This window comes from Pelodiscus sinensis, chromosome 14, assembly GCF_052426305.1.
Source record: "Pelodiscus sinensis isolate ZL-2025 chromosome 14, ASM5242630v1, whole genome shotgun sequence".
Classification (NCBI taxonomy): domain Eukaryota; kingdom Metazoa; phylum Chordata; order Testudines; family Trionychidae; genus Pelodiscus; species Pelodiscus sinensis.
Window position 1 is genome coordinate 11,329,592 of NC_143065.1, and position 19,114 is coordinate 11,348,705.

Here is a 19,114-nt window from a genome sequence, read left to right on the forward strand (position 1 = left end):
CCTGGGTAATCTCTTCAGAGGCCTGTATTGAGCAATGCATGTAACGACCAGCTAGAGATGCTGCCCAGGCACCATGGACATCATGGTCAGGTGGTCGGGTAATGGCTGGTGCCCATGCGTGAATGAGTCCTTCAGCCTAAAGTGATCCAGATGGTCCTTGCTGATACACATTGTTGACAGTGCTGCCATTAGGGTAGGCAGCCGGGGTGGAGCTTAAAGGATTTGATTTCTGATTGTGGGTCCAACCCAGGGCTCAGCACATCTGCAAGCGTTTACACTGAGCCTGCAAAAAATCTTCCTGGGCTCTGTGAGCTGCCAAATATTGGTGTTTGCAGCCTGGGATTCCTGCTTCTTTTAAAACCTGCGGCTGCCATTAGGAAGGCCCCCAGGGCAGGTGACTCTTCAGGCAGCACACAGATAATTCGTGGGTTCTTTGCTGCTGTTCTCCAGGGGAGAGGCACGGTGGGGTGACACCCAAGGGAAGGAATGAGGGAGCACCTTGCACCGGCAGGGTGTGGGCTTCCAGGCCTCAAAGCCTCAGCTATCCTGGGCAGGGGATAAAGGGTCAGTCAAAGTTAGTGTTAGTTAAGCAACTTCTTGGCACGTCTCTGGGTCATCTCATTTGCAGACACACATTCAGGTATCATATCCTTGCTGACAACTCACAGATCTACCTCTCCACTCCAGACCCACTTCTCATATGAACAGAAGGGCCAGACTGGGTCAGACCAAAGGTCCATCTAGCCCAGTGTCCTGTCGGCCGACAGTGGCCAGCACCAGGTGCCCCAGAGGGAATGAATAGAACAGAGAACTATCAAATGATCCCTCCTCTGTCCCCTGTTCCCAGCCCCTGACAAACAGAGGCTAGAGACACCAGCCTGGCTAATAAGTATTGATGGACCTAACCTCCAGGAATGTATCTCTCAGCTGGTCTCCTGGATGTTGAGCCATCAGCTTAGCTCAGACACAACCAACACAGAGCAACGCATCTTTCTCCCCTCTCCCTCCTTCCTTGGGCATTAATGTAGACAACTTTACCACCCGGTCTGTCACTTACCGCCGTGAGCTGGGTGTCATCTTGGACTCAGCCTCTCGCTCCTCCCAATGTAGTAAATAAATATTGTAGACAAATCCTGTTTTCAGTTATGTATGAGTTATGAGAAAGAATAATCGCTCAAGTATTACATGGACTCATAGGTCTTATGACTGTGTTTCATATTTTGCCAGACAGATTAGCAGAAAGGAACGGGAAAGCGGTTGGTAGAGCTGCGTCTCTAACATCTGAAGAAGTGGGTTGTACCCACAAAAGCTCACGATACCATCTATATGGGTATGTCTACACTACAGCACTAATTTGAACTAACTTAATTCGAATTAGTTAATTCGAACTAAGTTTATTCGAACTAGTGCATCTAGACCTAAAAACTAGTTTGAATTAGCATTTTGCTAATTCGAACTAGCATGTCCACATTGAGTGGACCCTGAACCGAGGTTAAGGATGGCCGGAAGCAGTGCCGGCAGGGCATCAGATTAGGACTTAGAGCGTGGAGCTGCTGTCTCAGGCTAGCCAAGGGCTGTGCTTAGAGGGACCCGACCCCCACCCCGGACAGACAGTTCTCAGGGATTCCCCGTTTGCTTGTCTAACTCGATGAGGGACAGCAAAGAAGTCCTGGCTTGGAGTGCCCTGAGTGCCCACACTCGGCACATCACAGCACTCGGCCATCAGCCCGGCTGCACTTGTCGCAGGCTGCCATCTGGGGGCGGTCAATCGGGGGGCTGCAGGAGAGCTTCCACCCCGAGGAGCCTGCAGTGCCACCCCAGTCCTCCCCATCGGGGGCTCGTACCCCATTCCTCCTTCACCTCCTTCCACTTACCTCTCCCTAGCCCCCCTTCCTGATGTACAAAATAAAGGACACGTGTGTTCAAAAATAGAAACTCTCTTTATTGAACAAAACTCGGGGAGACTGGGAAAAGGAGGTGGGAGAGGGGAAGAGAGAGGGTGGGAGAGGGGAGGAGGAAACCTGGGAGGAGGGAGCTGGAAGGGGGAAGCCAGGGGAAGAAGGAGGAGGGGAAGTATCAAACTATGGTACGCCATATCTTCAGTACTATGTACAGATGTGATCTCCTCACCCCAGAAAAGATATTTTGGCCTTGGAAAAGGTTCAGAAAAGGGCAACTAAAATGATACGGGGTTTGGAACAGGTCCCATATGAAGAGAGGCTAAAGAGACTGGGACTTTTCAGCTTAGAAAAGAGGAGACTAAGGGGGATATGATAGAGGTCTATAAAAGCATGAGTGGGGTGGACAGGGTGCATAAAGAAAAGTTCTTCATTAGTTCCCATAATAGAAGGACTAGAGGACACCAAATGAAATGAATGGGTAGCAGGCTTCAAACTAATAACAGAAAGTTCTTCTTCACAAAGCAAATAGTCAGCCTGTGGAACTCCTTGCTGCAGGAGGCTGTGAAGGCTAGAACTAGAACAGAGTTTAAAGAGAAGTTAGATAAATTCATGGAGGTTGGGTCCATGGAGTGGTATTAGCCAGGGGGTAGAAATGGTGTCCCTGGCCTCTGTTTGTGGAAGGCTAGAGATGGATGGCACGAGACAAATAGCTTAGTCATTGTCTTCAGTCCATACCCTCCAGGGTACCTAGTGTTGGCTGCTGTCGGCAGACAGGTTACTGGGCTAGATGGACCTTTGGTCTGACCCAGTACGGCCATTCTTATGTTTTTATGTTCTAAGCTCAGGGCTCAGGGTCGGGGTCTCACTGGACCACCTTGATTTTCATGCAAACCTGCTCCTGAGTGGCCAGGTTGGCAGCTATCCTGCCCTAGATGGCCACTTTGCTGCGCCTCGTGCGGAGGTTGGAAGCTTCCCCCAAACCTCGATGAGGCCCACGATGTCCGCACTAGACCAGGTGGGCGCCCACCTCTTGCGGCCCCGGGCAGGCTCCTGGGAGCCGCCAGCCTGGTCATGAGAAGAGGCAGAGGGCTGGGTGGCAGCAGGTGGCTGGCTCGTGCCGTGCCAGGTGCAGGGTCTGCTGGCTGGGTGCTCTCAGGATTGCACTTGGCACGGGCACCGTAGCCAGACCATGCCCCTTTAAGGGCTCTGGGATCGGGAGGGGGACAGACGAGTTTCCCTGGTGGTGCCCAGAGTGGCCACCAGGGCAAGCCTGGGAGGGCTAGCCTCCCACTAGCTCGAATTAAGTGGCTCCACAGCCCTTAATTCGAACTACTTAATTCGAACTAGGCGTTAGTCCTCGTAGAATGAGGTTTACCTAGTTCGAATTAAGCGCTCCGCTAGTTCGTATTAAGTTCCAACTAGCGGTTTGCCTGTGTAGCGTCTATGAAAATTAATTCGAACTAACGGCTATTAGTTCAAGTGAACTTTGTAGTGTAGACATACCCTATGAGCTTTCGTGGGCCAGACCCACTTCCTCAGATCATATTCTGGAAGCGAAAAGCTCATCATCAATTAAACCATCTTGTTAGTCTTTAAAGTGCTACATAGTTTTTCCTTTTGTTTTACCAGAATCAGACTATAATGGCTACCTCTCTATTACTAATCTACGTTTTGTTAGTCTTTAAGGTGTTGCAAGACTATTCGTTGTTTTTTAAGTTTTTCTTGGCTCAGTCTCATTTTCAGTCGCTGGAGTGCTTAACTGCACTGTCCGTTCTACAGTGCTCATCCTGCGTCAGATTCTGGCCCTGCCAGAGATGTAGAAGTTCCCTCTATAAAATAATCTCGGTGTGCTTTTGCCTTCTGATCTGACTTCAGCTCCCATTGCAGAACCCACAGACTGCAGGGGCTGTTCAAAGGGGTGTGTCGGGGAGTAGATGATATGCAAAAATGTTGCTCAGCGACAGCGGAGGCAGCATTTTTGTCTGTTTCCTTTTTCTGAAAGGCGGGAACACCTGGCCAGAGAGGAAGCTGATGGTTACACACTCACAACCAGAGACTTGTCATTTTCATTTCTGCTGGAGTTATTTCAGCTTTGCTCTAGCACTGCCGGAAGCCTGGCTGATTGATCACCCAATCACAATCCCGCCCATCTCTGCGTGCGTGTAATTGTAAGCGTATATATAGACTCATGGACTGGTTTTACTTCTTTTTTGGCTGCTGTGTGCTGGTTGGGGAAGAGCAGCAGGCATTGATATTTCTACTGCTCTTTGCCACTCCCTGGTAATACATTGTGGGAAACGGAGTCGACTGACTGGTTCCTTGACATGTCCTTATTATGCCACAACCAGGAAGTTTGGAATGTGTTTGCTTAGTCAGAAAGGACCCAATCCGACTCTCAGTGTCTTTTAATGCGACACTGCCGGGACTATATTCTTCAAATATCTAAAAGGATGTCACAAGGAGGAGGGAGAAAAATTGCTCTCTTTGGCCTCTGAGGCTAGGACAAGAAGCAATGGACTTAAAGTGCAGCAAGGGAGGTTTAGGTTGGATATTAAGAAAAACTTCCTGCCTGTCAGGGTGGTTAAACACTGGAATAAATTGCCCAGGGAGGTTGTGGAAGCTCCATCACTGGAGACATTTAAGAGCAGGTTGGACAGACATCTATCAGGGATGAGCTAGATGGTGCTTGGTCGTGCCATGAGAGCAGGGGACTAGACTTGATGACTTTGCATGGTCCCTTCCAGTTCTAGTGTTCAAGGATTCTATATGACTGCATGTTGGTAGGGAATCCAGCATAGTGGTTTGATCCTGACTAGGGTCTCCAAGAGCTACTATAATACACATTAGTGATTTAATAAATAATAATAATGCTGTAATAATAAACATAGGGGCTGTGTCTACATTGGCACCCCTTTCTGTAAAAGGGATGCTAACGAGACACTTTGGAATTGCAAATGCCGCGGGGGATTTAAATATCCCCCGCGGCATTTGCATGAACATGGCTGCCGCTTTTTTCCGGCTCGGGGTTTTGCCGGAGAAAAGCGCCAGTCAAGATGGGATCTTGCGGAAAATAAACCCTTTTCCGGAAGATCCCTTATTTGAAAGTAGGAATAAGGGATCTTCCAGAAAAGGGCTTATTTTCCGCAAGATCCCGTCTAGACTGGCGCTTTTCTCCGGCAAAACCCCAAGCCGGAAAAAAGCAGCAGCCAAGTTCATGCAAATGCCGCGGGGGAGATTTAAATCCCCCGCGGCATTTGCAATTCCGAAGTGTCTCATTAGCATCCCTTTTACGGAAAAGGGTGCCAGTGTAGACACAGCCAGGGAGAAACTAACTGCTATAGGATGAGGCTCTCCCACTCCTGTCTGGAGTGGTCATAGCCTCATAGCCCCACAAAACAAGTCATCATGGCCTTTGTCCTCCTAGATGGGGTTGGTTCTACTTTGGGCAGGGGGTTGGACTGGATGACAGCTGAGATCTCGTCCAGCTCTAGGATTCTATGATGTGATGGACCTGCCAGAACTTCCTTCATTGGCCAGGGGAGGTCACTGTTGAGTGGGAAGAGGCCTTCCCTAACCCGGCCGATGATGTTGATTTGGCAGTACCTCTCTCTCCTCTCCCACTTGCCCAAGGAGCTAGAAGCCTCAGGGACCTCAGCGTGGATTAGCTGGAATGCTAGTCCTGTCGAGCACCTCTTCGTTAATGCAGGAAAATCCAGAAACAGTTTGCTCACAGTTTGCTCGTTAGCTCTGACACTCTGAGGCCAAAAGGAACCATTACAATCATCTACTCAGCCCAGCGGTGGGTAAATACAGAGCCGGCCCAAGCTACGGACTAACTGGGCTACCGCCTGGGGCACCTCATTGTAGGGGGCACCGCGTGGGGCTGCTGGACCGCATGGGGGCGGGGCCGCACATGCGCCAGCAGGGGGTGGGGGTGGGGCCGCACATGCGCCAGCAGGGGGTGGGGGTGGGGCCGCGCATGCGCTGGGTGCCGAGGGCGGGGCCACGCATGCTCTGGGCATGAGGCTGCACATGCGCTGCACTCCCGGGGGTGGTGCTGCACTCTGGGGGCCCAGGGCGCACGAATGGCTTGGGCCAGCCCTGGGGAAATACTAGCCCGCAAGCTGGATCTGGTTCCTCAGGTTAGCCCCTGGCTGGCCACCACCAGTATATTTACCTGCACCCCCCACAGCTCCGGCCGATTGCAGCTCCCATTGGCTGCAGATCGCTGTTCCCGGCCAATGGGAGCTGCGAGAAGCATTGTCCTGATCCACACAGCTTCCCACAGCTCATGGCAGGACTAAATATTATCTAGACCATTCCAGACAGGTATTTCTCTGACCTGCTTGTAAAAATTTCCAGTGATAGAGATTCCACAACCTGCCAAGGCAATTTATTCCAGTGTTTGGTTCATCGTTTTTAACCTGACCTTATGACAAATCTAGGTTATTTCCTTTAACTATTTCATTTAAATTCCCAGATTGCAGCCACACTGTGTTTATTTCTCATCACACCAGTAAAACAATTCTGTACATAATAATTTTATACATATATAATGCTTGTAACACAGGCGGTGTGCAACACAATTTAAAAGCCGATATGCAAACAACACACATGTATTATTTCATGTTCCATAGTACTCAGCAAGAGTATGTTGCAATTTATAACAGGAAGTGACAGCCTTCTTTAATTTCCTGCATTGAATCTGTACAGAATTCAGGGGGGGCCCAAACTTTCAGATGCAGGGTCACATCACTCGGTCTTCTGGTGGGCCAGAGCGGGTCAATTATAGAAAATAATCGATACATTTTGTACATGACTCTAAAGGTGGAAGAGACTAATCCTCCCCCAAGCGCTCACCGTTGACGTAGACAAGACAGCAAAGGGTGAAAGTTGGCAAGCGTGGGAGTCATTTAATCTTAGGCGTGTGCACGGTGAGATAGGTAGGAGCTCAGGGAAAAGCAAGCGGGAAGGAAGAGATGGTGGGGAAGTAGAGGGAACGGGCAACGGAGAGGGAAGAGGCGGTGGGGAGTAGCATGGGGCAAAGGGGACAGAGGATGGAGAAGAGTCCCTCTTCCAGGATTAGTGAAAAGAGTGTTTGCACCAGGAGCAATATATCCAGCAAGGCAAGTAGTCCAGTGTTAGACGTATGAAATCCCCCCCAGGCATTTTCAAACCAGAGTTCTGTTCAGCTTAGTGTCCAAAGAGCAAACACGGCCACTCAAGCCCCATTTCTGAGTCTCGCTGGAGCACACCACGTCCAGAACTCGAGACCACACCACGTCCAGAACTCGAGACCACATCACATCCAGAACTCGAGACCACACCACGTCCAGAACTCGAGACCACATCACATCCAGAACTCGAGACCACTGTCGCTCACCAAACCTTGTCCTGGAGCAACCACAGACATACCCCCTCCCCTCCGAAGCGCCCAGTGGCTGCATTTTGCCCTTCACAGCCAATGGGAACGGCAAATCGTGGCTGCTCAATGTAAACAAACTCTTGCAGCCTGCCAGCGGATGCCCCTGATGAGCCACATGCCTCCCATGGTTGTAATGCTTCTGGATTCAGTAGGCTGGTCAAAATGTGTCCGTGGACAAGATGTGGCCTGTGGGCCATAGTGTGGGGATTTAGGGTGTCACAGCGTACTAGCTGAGGTGCAGCTTGGCCAGAACAATGGGGCTAACAGGGCTAATTTTACAAAGGGCTCTGTAGAACCTTACAGATTACATGGGGTCAGAAGCTTGGGTTTATATCGTCAAAAAACAAAGCCTCTAGCTGCACGCTGCCCTTAGCACTCGGCTGGGGCTTTTGTTCAGTAACGAATCGAAGGAATTCCCCAGCCCACCCCCAAATGAATTGCCAGTCCCTTGTCCCACAGCATTTTGACTTCTTCCTTGGCAGTTTCACATCCCAAATCTTGACCTGGCCTGATCTCAGGCTGCTAGGGCGAGCATGCAGCCCAGGGTGAGATGGCTTCAGGCTTTGCTCTTTTCAGACTCAGATGATTCTCTGGGCATTGGATGAGACGCGACTGTAACTTTTTTGGATTTTGCTGCTGGTTGTGGAGGATGTTCGGAGCTGAGAGCCCAGGTTATCGGGTGGGCTGGCCTGATTTTGATGGGCTTCTCCTGATTTTGAAAAGGCAGTCCCATGTCCTGGAAACTAGGCTTGGAAAGGGCCCTGAAATATATTGCCGGCCGGTGCAATGCATTGCAACGCTGTAGCAAGACATGATGCGGCAGCCCCTACGGATCACAAGAGTTCCTGCTTTCACAGCGCATTGGAGATAGAACGAGCAGTGGAAACGCCAGGAGGCTCCTCCGTCTACCCTACACGATGCCAGGCAGCAATGTAGCATGAGCCCCAGCTGTGGGCAGTGACAGGGAGGGAAGTATGTGGGTGAGAAGTGAAGCTGGCTCAGGGCTCAGTGCAGGGAAAACAGAAATGATACTGGTAGGAAGGGAGAAGTTCTTTGAGGAAATAGAAGCAGCAGTGACATCAGCTGTGGAGATAGGTATCTACTCGCTGATGGACCTGATTGCCAACGGCAGGCGCCACAATATCCGATTATAATTTGCCTTTGCAGTAGCACCGAGGGCCTGGGCATGAACAGGACTCCATTGTGATAAGCACTCCGAGACTGCTAATCACTAGAAGAGCGAGGTGTTACCTTACTAGACTCATCACATATTTTGCTTGTGTGTTGCACCCTCGCCTCTCCCCTCCCTGGCCTGTTATTATGCTCATTGGAGCTGGCCTTTGGTATGTTTGGAGAGAGATTAGCACAATCTGGCCTCCCATTCCTGTTGCTACAATAAAAACAATGAGCAAGAAGCCTTGACACTCAAGTAGCAGGTGTACCTAGAAATGCCTGTTTCCACGGCCAGTTAGCCTATTTTCTTCCACAATTTGATCTGAGGAAGTGGGTCTGGCCCACAAAAGCTCATCACCTAATAAGCCATCTTGTTAGTCTTTAAAGTGCTGCATAGTCCTGTTTTTTGTTTCAGCTAGACTAGACTAACACGGCCACATCTCTATTACTAGTTAGCTAAAAGAACGCACTTCTTCCTTTCAGCCTGATCTAGTCACTCTGCCACCATCCAGGCTGGGCAGAAGACCAGGCTGAGTCACCAGGAGGCCATGTCACTGACACTGTAGAATAGCTGATCTCACACGTGGGGACAGAATGAGAACACACCTCTCCAAGCAGCAGCTCCACCAAGATTACAGCCCTTCCATATGGCTCCACTGCGTTTTGAGATGCGTCTAGAACAGTGTTTCCCAACTGGTGCTCCACGGAACGCTGGGGTTCTGCGAAGCGAAAGTAGGGGTTCCGCGATGAGCTGGCACTCCCCCAACCCCTCTGAAAGAGAGAGTACCGGCTAGCCGGCTTCTTAAAGAAACAGCACACTTGTTTCCCCTTCCTCCCTGGCGACGCAGAGGCGTAGCGAGGCGGGGGCAAAGAGGAACAGTTGCTCCCAGCCAGCACTCTAGGGGGGTTCTGGACAGGGGTGACCCCACGTGACCCACAATGGGGAGGGAAGCACTTCCCCTCCCCAAAGGAGCCGGCGTGCACTGCCTGAACAGCTGGGGCTGGGGCACCCGGTAACTTAGTTCCGCGGCCTTTCTGTGCGGTGGTGGGGGAGGTCAGGAGACCCAGGTCTGTTCAGCTCCGACTGTGCAGGCAGCGCTCTCTGCCCTGGGTCTCCCCGCACCTTCCCCCCTGCAGGATGGCATCGTGGAAGCAAGTTGCTGGAGTGGTACAGCCCCTGCTGTTCAGGCATCGCGCACGTCAGCTGTTTGGGGAGGGGAAGTGCAGTCGCACACTTTCTGGAACTCAGAGGTGCTGCTGGATTGTCAGGTACTGGTCCCGGCTGCCCCTGTCCCCTGCCCAACCCCTCCACGAGTACCCTGTCCCCTGCCCCCACAGCACTGTCCCCAGCACCCAGCAGCACCCTGTCCCCAGCCCCCTGCCACCCACCCCAGGACCCTGGGCCTGGCCCCAGCACCTTGCCACTCACCCCAGCACCCAGCAGCACCCTATCCCCAGCCCCAGCCCCCTGCCACCCACCCCAACATCCAGCACCCTGCCACCCATTCCAGGACCCTGTCCCTGACCCCAGAATCCTGCCACCCAGCAGCAACCTCTCCCCGGCCCCGGCACCCACTAGCACCCTGTTCCCTGCCCCTACCAGCACAGTTGGGACCACATTAGTGAGGCTTGGGGGTTTTGGAGGGGTTTTTTTGCATCTCACTTGTGTGGTCCCAACTTACTTTTCTGTAGGTCAGTGACCCTCGACTCAAAACAGGCTCCCCACCCCTCTCATAAATAAAGACAATGCTAAAACCTTTTGAGTTTGACATAATATTTTATTTCAATATGAAGCCTGGTCAACAAGGCCCCAATTGGGGCCAAACCCCCATCTCATTGTAGCATCCTAACACTCCTGCACCACCTGACCCCAAATCTGAGTCTATCATACACTGGAACCCCCTGTCCTGAGCCTCTGACATCCCCAAACTCCTGCATCCCCACATCCTCAGTCTTCTGCCACAACACTCCTGCACCATCCACACATCACAAATCTGTGTCCTGAGCCCGTCATACTCACAGCTTTCTTGCCCTGAGCCCCTCACATATCCAACCCAAACTCCTGCACCCTCACATCCACAAGCCTGTGGCTTCCTCAGCACCCCAACCTTCCACCTGAGCCCAGCACTCCCCAGCCTGGAGCCCCCTTCCTGAGCCAGCATCCCCTTCTCCTGCATCCAAATTCCTTCCCAGAGCTTGCACTTCTCACCCCTTCGCACCCCCAAATCCCTCATTCCCACCCCAGAGCCCGAAGCTCCTGTCTCAACCCCATGAGAACCTATAAGGGCTGGGGACAGCAAGTGATGGAGACGAGGGGAACAGAGAGGATGGGGCCTCAGAAGGGTGGGGTCTTGGGGAAGGAATGTGATTTTCATGCATTGGTGGGTTTCCCTCCCTTTTTGTTTTTTTTTTTGCTTGACAATTCTAGGGGTTCCTTGAAATTCTGAAAAGTGTTCCATGGCCAAATAAAATTGGGAAACACTGGTCTAGAAGGTGCCCTGACACCAGGATTCGGATGTAGTTGGGGAAATGGATTCAGTCAATTTGGGGTTGTGTAAGTCTGGTGTGAACGTGATTCAGCGTCACGTCACAAGGCCCTCCCCAAGCATCAGGCCCCGCAGCAAGCATTTGGCAGCCCGCAGGACGAAACATGGCCACTCCACCCCTCCCCTCCCACCACCAGCTAGGAGTTTCAAACCAGTTGCCCTCTCCTATTTGCTACTGAACTCCCCTCCCCCCGCGGTCCCATGTGTAGTCCCCTTCCCCCCACCCCGCCGGATCAATGAGCCGGGATGCCCAGCAGGGGGCGCACCGTCCTTGCCCACGCCTGAGTCGCCAAGAAGCAGGGCGAGCCCCGGCGGCGCAGGCGCGGTGATAGAGGCGGACGAATTCGGGGCCGGGCTCCGTTTCCTTTCGCCAGAAACCAGGCCCTGCGAGCTCCCCTCCCGGCTAAGCCCCGAAAGGGAGAGGGAGCGGGGTGGGGGAGAGAGCGAGCCCGCCCCTCACCGCACCGCTTCACTTCGCTTCCCTCCCCCCGGGATCGCGCAGGACCTCCCCGCTCCCTCCGGTCGGTAGTGGGCTGATTCCACCCCCCTTCCTCTCCCGTGCCCGCCGCGCTGCTCCCGGCGCGCTCCGAACCCCGGGAGCTGCAGCGTTCCGGGATCGAACGCTCGCCGCGTTCCAAGGAAGCCGGCAGCGTTCGAAATTGGAATCCTCCCGTCGTCCGCTGCTACATTGTTTCCTCTTCCCCACCCCCTCTCCCCGATCCCTCCTGCCCCGCTGCTATCCGAGCACCCCCTCCCCATCCCACCCCTTTGTACCTCTCCCGCTTCCCCTCACCTCCGTCCCCGGCCTAGCAGCGCTCAGGGACCCCTCGCCGCATGGAATACCAGGTAGCTGGTTGAGCCAAACGCTGAGAAGCCGGCTCCTCGACAGGGAAGCGGAGCCGAAGGCAGCTCGGAGCCTGGAGAGAGGTGAGCACCCGAGACCCCCATGCTCTCCTACTTGGGAGGGGGGGATGGGAATGGGAATGGTTACTATAGGGACGGAGGCTGCATCCTTCCCCTTGCTCTTCTACAGCCCCTCAGGCTGCAACGGGAGGGTTACGCCAGGATCATAGTTTCCCCCAACTTCCATTCCTTTGGTGGGCGTGAAGAACCCTGGGAGCTCTGTCACTCCTTGCTCTGGGAGTGACTAGCTCTGGTTATAGTCCTTGCTGTCTGATTCTGGCCCAGCTATACAGCCATCTGGGGCTTCGCAGAAGGCGAGAAGCCCTGGTGGGCCGGGGAGAGGGGGGGGTCCCTGGGCCGTGTCCTCAGGGATGATGTACCAGCTGGGGCTCCCATACTCCGTTTGTCACCGGTTGTCAAATGGGGAGACCAGCAGAAAAATGACTTTTCACATTACGTTAAGTCTTTGGAGGCTTCAGTCACCCTCGGGTTTGTACTAGGCCTGTGCTCTCTATACCCCCTCCCGTCCCAATACAATTGCCTTGCGTCCCATAGCCATGGTGGGTTTGACCAGGTGTGTTCGGCAGGGATAAGCTCTGTCCATCGTTTCTTACCCCAGTCCTTGGGGGTTGGGAGTCTCGTTGGTGGGGTGACCGGTTTACTCCTCCCTCCCAAACAAATGCAAGTTTCCTCTGCAGCCTGAGGTGGCTTCTGACTGCCTGGGCGGGAAAGGGGAGGTTTGCTGGCTAAAACCTTGGCTCTCCATGGCTGCCCATCCCTGTCTGTAGCTTCTCAGGGTGACAATCTGGGCTGGCGCTCTCTTTGCAGCCATTCTGATGGTGCATGGGAGGACAGCAGCTGAAACAATGGGGGCTCTTTCATCCTGCGCCACTCATTTCTTCCTTCCCTGCTGAGCCTGGGAGCCCAGAGAACGGGGTGCCTATGCAGAGCTCATTTGAACCCCAGGTTCATGTGGTCGGGGCTGCCGGTGGGGATCCGGGCCCCTAGGCTGCTCTGAGTCGTCTGGGCCCTGGAACTCCTGGCTCTGTTGAAGTACGTGTTGGCATAGCATGCCTGGGACGCTGCTGCTGTCACCTAACGTGCCTGGCGTTGTAGACAGAGCGGTGCTACAGCGCTCGCTGGTCTTAGCTATTGACATCCACATTGTAGAAAACAACAAAGCTACTGAATGGGGAGAGGGTGGATCTCTCCCTCCCCTCCTTCCCCCCCAAGAAGTGAGTCATATTACTGCAAACTGAGCAGTCCAGCTCTAGGACAAGCAGCAGGTCTGTGTTCCTGCCCTTGCTGCCAGTGCAGAGCCATTCCCCTTCTAGCGGCCATTACTGTGTGTCACCCGAATGGGCAGCTGTGCTGCCTTTGTTGGTGCTCCGGGTGTAGCTTTCCTGAGACATGAGTTGTGATGAGATTTCTTAAAAAAAAAAAAAAAAATCTAGTGTTTCGCCTGCTTTGGGGGGAGTGGGATGTAGACTTGACTGAGGTATTTAGGGTTAAGAAGGGGCCGGGGTAAACTTTACCATCACCTTACAAAACGGGTTGAAGGGGCTCTCCGAGTGACGGCCAAGGGGCTTTAGATCAGGCAAAAAGAACGGTTTCTCCACGCAGTGTAGCTTGCCAGTGGCATTGGAGGCTGTCGGTCGGCAGTCAAAAAGCCCAGTGGTGTGGTAGGGGTGAAAACCAGGCTGGATAGTTGCCTGACTGCTGTCCTGTTACTATGCAAGGTTCCCAATGAGAAGCGATCACATTTCATGCTCCATGGTATAAGCTAGTTACTTCAGGAATTGGGAAGAAATTGTTCCTTGCTCCACACACATCCCCAGTTGTGTGTCAAGCCTAGCTCTCCAGGAGCATATTGTATGCAGCAGCTAGGACACCAGACTCAATGGGAGCAGTGTTTAGATTCAGTGTGTTCTTCTTGTCACATTTTTCCATCATTAATTCTGTGTGTCAAAGGCTTATCTCTTGGCTCATTCAAATTTATGTTGGGATGGAGCGTTGGTGCAGGGATTTTTGACCCCCCCCCCCCAGTGTAGGGTTACGTGTTTTGGGTTAATACCTTTGGTATTCCCTGGGCATCTCGCATTCGGATCTATATGAGTGGATCCTTCCACTTGTGCAGATCCCCACTCGGGACAGGAATCAGGGACCCTGCAGTAGTCAGCAGGACCCCACCCATCGACGGGTCTGTCCATGCAGCTCCGATTACAGGATCACAACCTCAGGTTCTATGGCATCACAGGCTTTGAACCAGCAGGCCACCTATCTGGAAGTGGTCACAACTTTTAAGTGTGGGATGGGATTGTGGGATAAGAACGGCCAGACTGGGTCAGACCAAAGGTCCATCTAGCCCAGTATCTTGTCTGCTGACAGTGGCCAATACCAGCTGCCCAAGAATGGGTGAACGCAACAAGTAATCATCACGTGATCCCTCTCCTGTCATCCATTTCCAGACAAACAGAGGCTAGGGACACCATTCTTACCCATCCTGGCTAATAGCCAGGGCTCGACAATCTATGTAATCTACTCGCCTGTGGTGAGTAGATTACACCCCGGAAGAGCCGGGTTCGGGTGATCTGCGCATGCGCGGCTTGCCGAGGCTCGGCGAGCCCTGCTAATAGCCATTGATGAACCTAACCTCCATGAATTTATCTAGCTCTTTTTTGAACCCTGTTAAAGTTCTAGCCTTCACCGCATCCTCTGGCAAGGAGTTCCACAGATTGACAGTGCGCTGCGTGAAGAAAAACTTCCTTTTGTTGGTTTTAAACCTGCTACAAAAGGAAGTTTTTCTTTTTGATGAAGGAGCTAATTGAATTTAATTAAGATCAGTTTTGTTGTTGGCTGTGTTACCTCCTCAATTGGAAAAAAAACAACCCCAACTCCTTGATCTATAAAATTGTTGAGCAGCTGAAGGAGAGAGAAAGGAAGAGGTGGTGTGAGCCCAGCTCCAAGGGGCAGGTGCCCTACTGTCAAATTGCTCACTGCTGCCCCCTTTTTTTAGATTAAACATCAAGTAGCTGTATTTGAATCAGAGGGGAGGGACTTGCTTCTGTTCCTGACAGTTGATTGGCCAGTCTTGAGATAGAAAGGACAAAGGATGCTGTCCCATGGGATTGTGGGATAGCATTAGCAGACTCTCAGGACCTGAGTCTTCCAGGGCCTGGGATCAAACTGAATCCACCCTGCAAAATGATGGTGTATAGAGGAGGCTTACCCTCAGGCCTCAGGCTCAAACCCTCCACCCTTTCAAGGTCCTGGAGGCTGGGCCCAAATCAGACAGAATTGTGGGTAGATCGAAGGGGGGTTGGGCTTGACCCTGAGTCTGAGCAGGGGCTTACTTTGCAGTGTAGATGTACCCTAAACAGCCACAGGTTAAATGGGATCCCACCCCTACAGAAGCAATGGAAACTGGGCGTGTTGGTGGTTTGCCCTGGGGAAGCTCGCTATTCACCTACCAAGCAGGCACAGTGATGCCTTCAATTGCCGAGGCCGCAAAGCCAGCGGGTGACTTGGAGAGAGCTGCACCCGCTTGCCCCAGGGCGGAATTGGGCTCCGCACGTGAATCGTGTTCATTTCGGGGGGCGTGTGTCCCTGTCCAGCCACTGCCAATGTACGCTTTGTGTCTGCACTGCGGTTGGCTGTGTTCGAGTTCAGCTCCGCCAACCTGGGGGCACTAGCAGAGCAGGGTCTGGCTACAGCTTGCCACCACTGGCTAATGACTGTAGCAGTTTGCCTGGAATCAGTCGGAGCAGGTGTAGGTGGCTCCAACTCCAGCGGGTGCCTGTCTCTACTAGTGCCTCGACGGTTCCCACCGCTTGTGCAGTGCCACTGAAAGCTTGAACAGAAAATGGAACTTACACACAGCGGACACAGTAGATTCTTTACTGACCTGTGTCAGCTGTCAGGAGTATGGTCCCTCTTTGGCCGGCTGACTCGCTCTCCTAGCTCAGGGGGCCTGGTTACTGGTAAGTGTTAAGCTGGGAATAAAAGAAAATTTAAACGAAAAACCTCCTTGGCACCTGATGGGTTGACTAATTGTACCAAACAAAGAGCCATCTCTGTCTCTCATGTGCTGCAGATCCGGATAGTGTTTGGCAGCCCTAGGTCGTGTCTGAGCTGCAGCTCTCAGCCGGAGCTGGGTGAATTCAAGGTGCAGTTTTGGTTCAGTTTCCTGGCTTTCGTAGCGTTGTGCTTTTTGGAAAGTTCTAAACCTCAAGATTGGTCTGCGCCTCAGCATTTGTGCATCCATTTAACGGAACTGCTAATGAATTTACGTTAAACCAATGACACCTGAGCTCTTTGATTTTTAAGACCGTGCACGCTAAGGATGAACCCAATGAGCTGAGAACATGATGCCCACCTACAAATACCTGGGGTGGTACAGGGGGTAGCTTAGGGAAATGTGTGAAAAACATGAGTATGCAAGTGCAGTTTATTCCAGTGTGCGTCGAAGGTAAAGTGCAAAATCCCAGACAGTACCTGGAGGACATAAAATCGAGTTTGACGGTTTCAGGTCCTCTACTTGCCCCGAGTGCAGATTTTTGTGGTTTTACAAGGACATTTTTAAAAAATCCTTTCTTCTCACCCTAGTTGTGTTGACAGGCCCTCACAAACGGACTCAACGGGAGAGAAGCAGTGAAACTGACTATCTACCCTAAGTGCTGTTAAGTGCACACTGCCAACCCATTGACAAGCTAAAAGAAAAACATATTTTTCACTCTGAGCTTTCAGTTATGGTAATTGTAGGTGGGGTTTTTTTTACAGTGGTAGATACAATCTTTCAGAGCGGATGTGATTCCTTGGGTGGTTGCTTCTAAGAGTCAAGTCTCTCTTTAAGAGAGAGGAAACTTAGGTTGTCTTATTAGGAAGAGTTTCTGATGCTGAAGTCGGCTGGCTTCAGGGGTAGACAAACCCCATGGTCCCTGAGAAGGAGGCTGTGTTATCTTGATAGTGAGGTGGGCCTCACCATCATTTCCCACAGCAGTTACATTTTTGGGCCAAAGAAAAAGTCTCTCCCTCAGGAAGAATCTTCCCAGGGTGAGATGATACAGTGTGGTCTGCCTGTCACACTCAGGAAGACGGTGCTAGTGCATCTGCTGCTGCTCCTCGCTGTGCCCAGCAGCAGTCTGAAACACACAGAACTCAGGTCAGTTTTACCCCTTGCTAGTTAGAACCTTCTGAGAAGTGGTGAAAGTGACATGCGGGTCAGTTTCTCGGTGCTGATTCTCTGGGAAAACTGATGCGCGGCAGCAGAGGCAGATCCTGGAACAATTAGTGGTGTGGAAGCAGGGAAGTCGACAGCATTGCCGGGCCCCTGGGGGAGGGGGGGTGGCAGAGGAGGCTGGCACAGTGCTCCCAGAAGGGGCAGGGCCTGGAGGTAGCTAGCCCGCAATGCCACCCCTGTGGGGCCGCACCCCCCCACACCCAACTCTCAGCAGCGTCTGGTGTGTACTGTCTGTGGTTGCTGCAGACCGGTGTGGAAGAACTCCGGTTCACAGCAGCCAAGCGACAGAGCAGCAAATAACCCTGCTTTCAGAGTGCCAGGGGCTGTAGCCTAAGGGTGAGAGGGAGACGGCTCTTCTCTCCCTCTGGCTCGGTTAAGGGTCCCTCCCCACGCCTTGGCACCGGCGCCTGTTTCAGTCTATTTTATCCACAGCCAGAGCGGTGCCTGGACAGCCCCTGAGTAGGAGTCCCCTGCGCCTTCCTTCCTCCTGGCAGCTGGGAGCGAGCAATGGTCCTGGAGGGCAGAGTTTTGCAGCCTGGGAGGGCTGCGGCCTGGGAGTGTTTGGCTAACCGATCTCCCTTCGCCGATCCATGCCAGGCGTTTGTCGGTGGCACTGGGAGGGCACAGGACACTTCAGCGCAGACTCTCTGTAAGGGTAGGACCGGCGGTGGCAGCACGCAGCCTGTTCCAGCCAGCGGGGGTAGCTCGTAGATCTGTGGGGTCCAACCAGCCGCTCTAGTGGCTGCGTCTGTAGCGAACTAGCCACTCAACCGGCCAGATAGCCCCATGTGGCTAGCGTGGTGGACACCGCGGGTGTAGATCGTTCCCCAGGATTTGCCCAGCTTTTGTTTGGGTGAGTGGACAAAGCTTCCAATGAAATCCTCTGGCAGCCGCGCCCCCTTTCCCCACCCTCCCCCCGTGGAAGAAACTGGCACTTTGTCCTGCCCTGGGGTCACGAAACCAGCGCCAGTCAAAGCGAGGGCCCGGATTCAGCAAAGGCTGCCCCGTTCCTGGCTGGAGCCGGTTCCCCTGTGGCTGCGGCAGAGGTGTGAATTGGGGCTGGCATGTGAATGGGCCCTTCCCCACCCGGGCGGTGGGGCTGGTGGTTGCTCGCCTCCCGGTGCCATCTCGGCCGTGGCAGGATTTCCCCTTGCGGCAGGCGCCCTGCTCCTCTTGGTTCCCATCCCCCTCTCCCCTGTCCTGTGTCTCTCTGCTCCTTGCGCCTCCTCTGTTATGTAACCAAAGATGCTGCCCTGCTTCTGCTCTGGGCTTGTAAGTTTCCCTCCCCCACCCCGCCTCTCCCCTCTCACCTTTAACAGTCATAAATAATGCAGGCGTGTTGAGTGGCTGCTGGCTAGGCCCTGTGCTGCAGAGACTCCGCACTGCATGGAGGCCCAACGCTACAGCCCCAGCTCCAGTGGGCAGGTTGATGCTTTCAGGAGCTGCTGACGGGGCCTCACTGGGGCAGCCTGCATGCAGGGGCAGCCCCCGGAGTTCTACCAGCCGGACCGTCCTCAAGGGGTAATCGTGGCCGGCTGTGATTGTGATGCCTAGGTAGCGGACTGCCCCCCGGGGAGATTCTGCCGCTCTGAGTAGCGTAGCTCCGAAACGGGAGGTGAGGGAGAGGCTGGGGTGGGTTACAGGTCCCCTCTCGGGCTGTCGTGCCGGCAGGCCGCCCCAGTTCGGTCGGTTCCAATCTGCAGAGACTGAGCAGCGTGGCACAAGGAGAGCCCACTGGTTCTAGCTTGGTGCCAATGGGCGTCTGGTGGCAGGCAGTGCAGCTCCTGGAGCACTGGGGTCCCCTGATCCTGACAGGCCACGTCCCTCGAGAAGCCTGCCGCGGCCCCCCATGCGCTGGTAGGGCACCCATGGCCGGCCGGCCCCGGTAGAACACCAAACAGCAGTCGAATCGTAGGGGATGTAGCCA

General features: G+C 53.4%; 2 protein-coding genes across 3 annotated transcripts in view; both read left to right on the top strand.

The window, feature by feature from the left end:
* The window catches only part of LOC102455397 (cytochrome P450 1A5-like), a 69,820-nt gene extending 60,379 nt beyond the window's left edge, over nucleotides 1–9,441 (top strand). The window contains exon 7 of the mRNA XM_075897425.2: nucleotides 8,983–9,441. Within this exon, the coding sequence (XP_075753540.2) occupies nucleotides 8,983–8,992 (10 nt within the window). The 3' untranslated portion in view covers nucleotides 8,993–9,441. The remainder of the gene's footprint in view (nucleotides 1–8,982) is intronic.
* A 1,874-nt stretch (nucleotides 9,442–11,315) lies between these two features.
* Nucleotides 11,316–19,114, top strand: part of CSK (C-terminal Src kinase) — a 64,574-nt gene continuing 56,775 nt past the window's right edge. Inside the window, exon 1 of one of the 2 annotated variants that reach the window (XM_075897427.2) lies at nucleotides 11,316–11,972. The gene's annotated coding sequence lies outside the window, so the exon portion shown is untranslated. Of the gene's footprint in view, nucleotides 11,973–15,813; nucleotides 17,110–19,114 lie in introns of those variants that run through there. The other variant, XM_075897428.2, reaches the window with a different exon arrangement.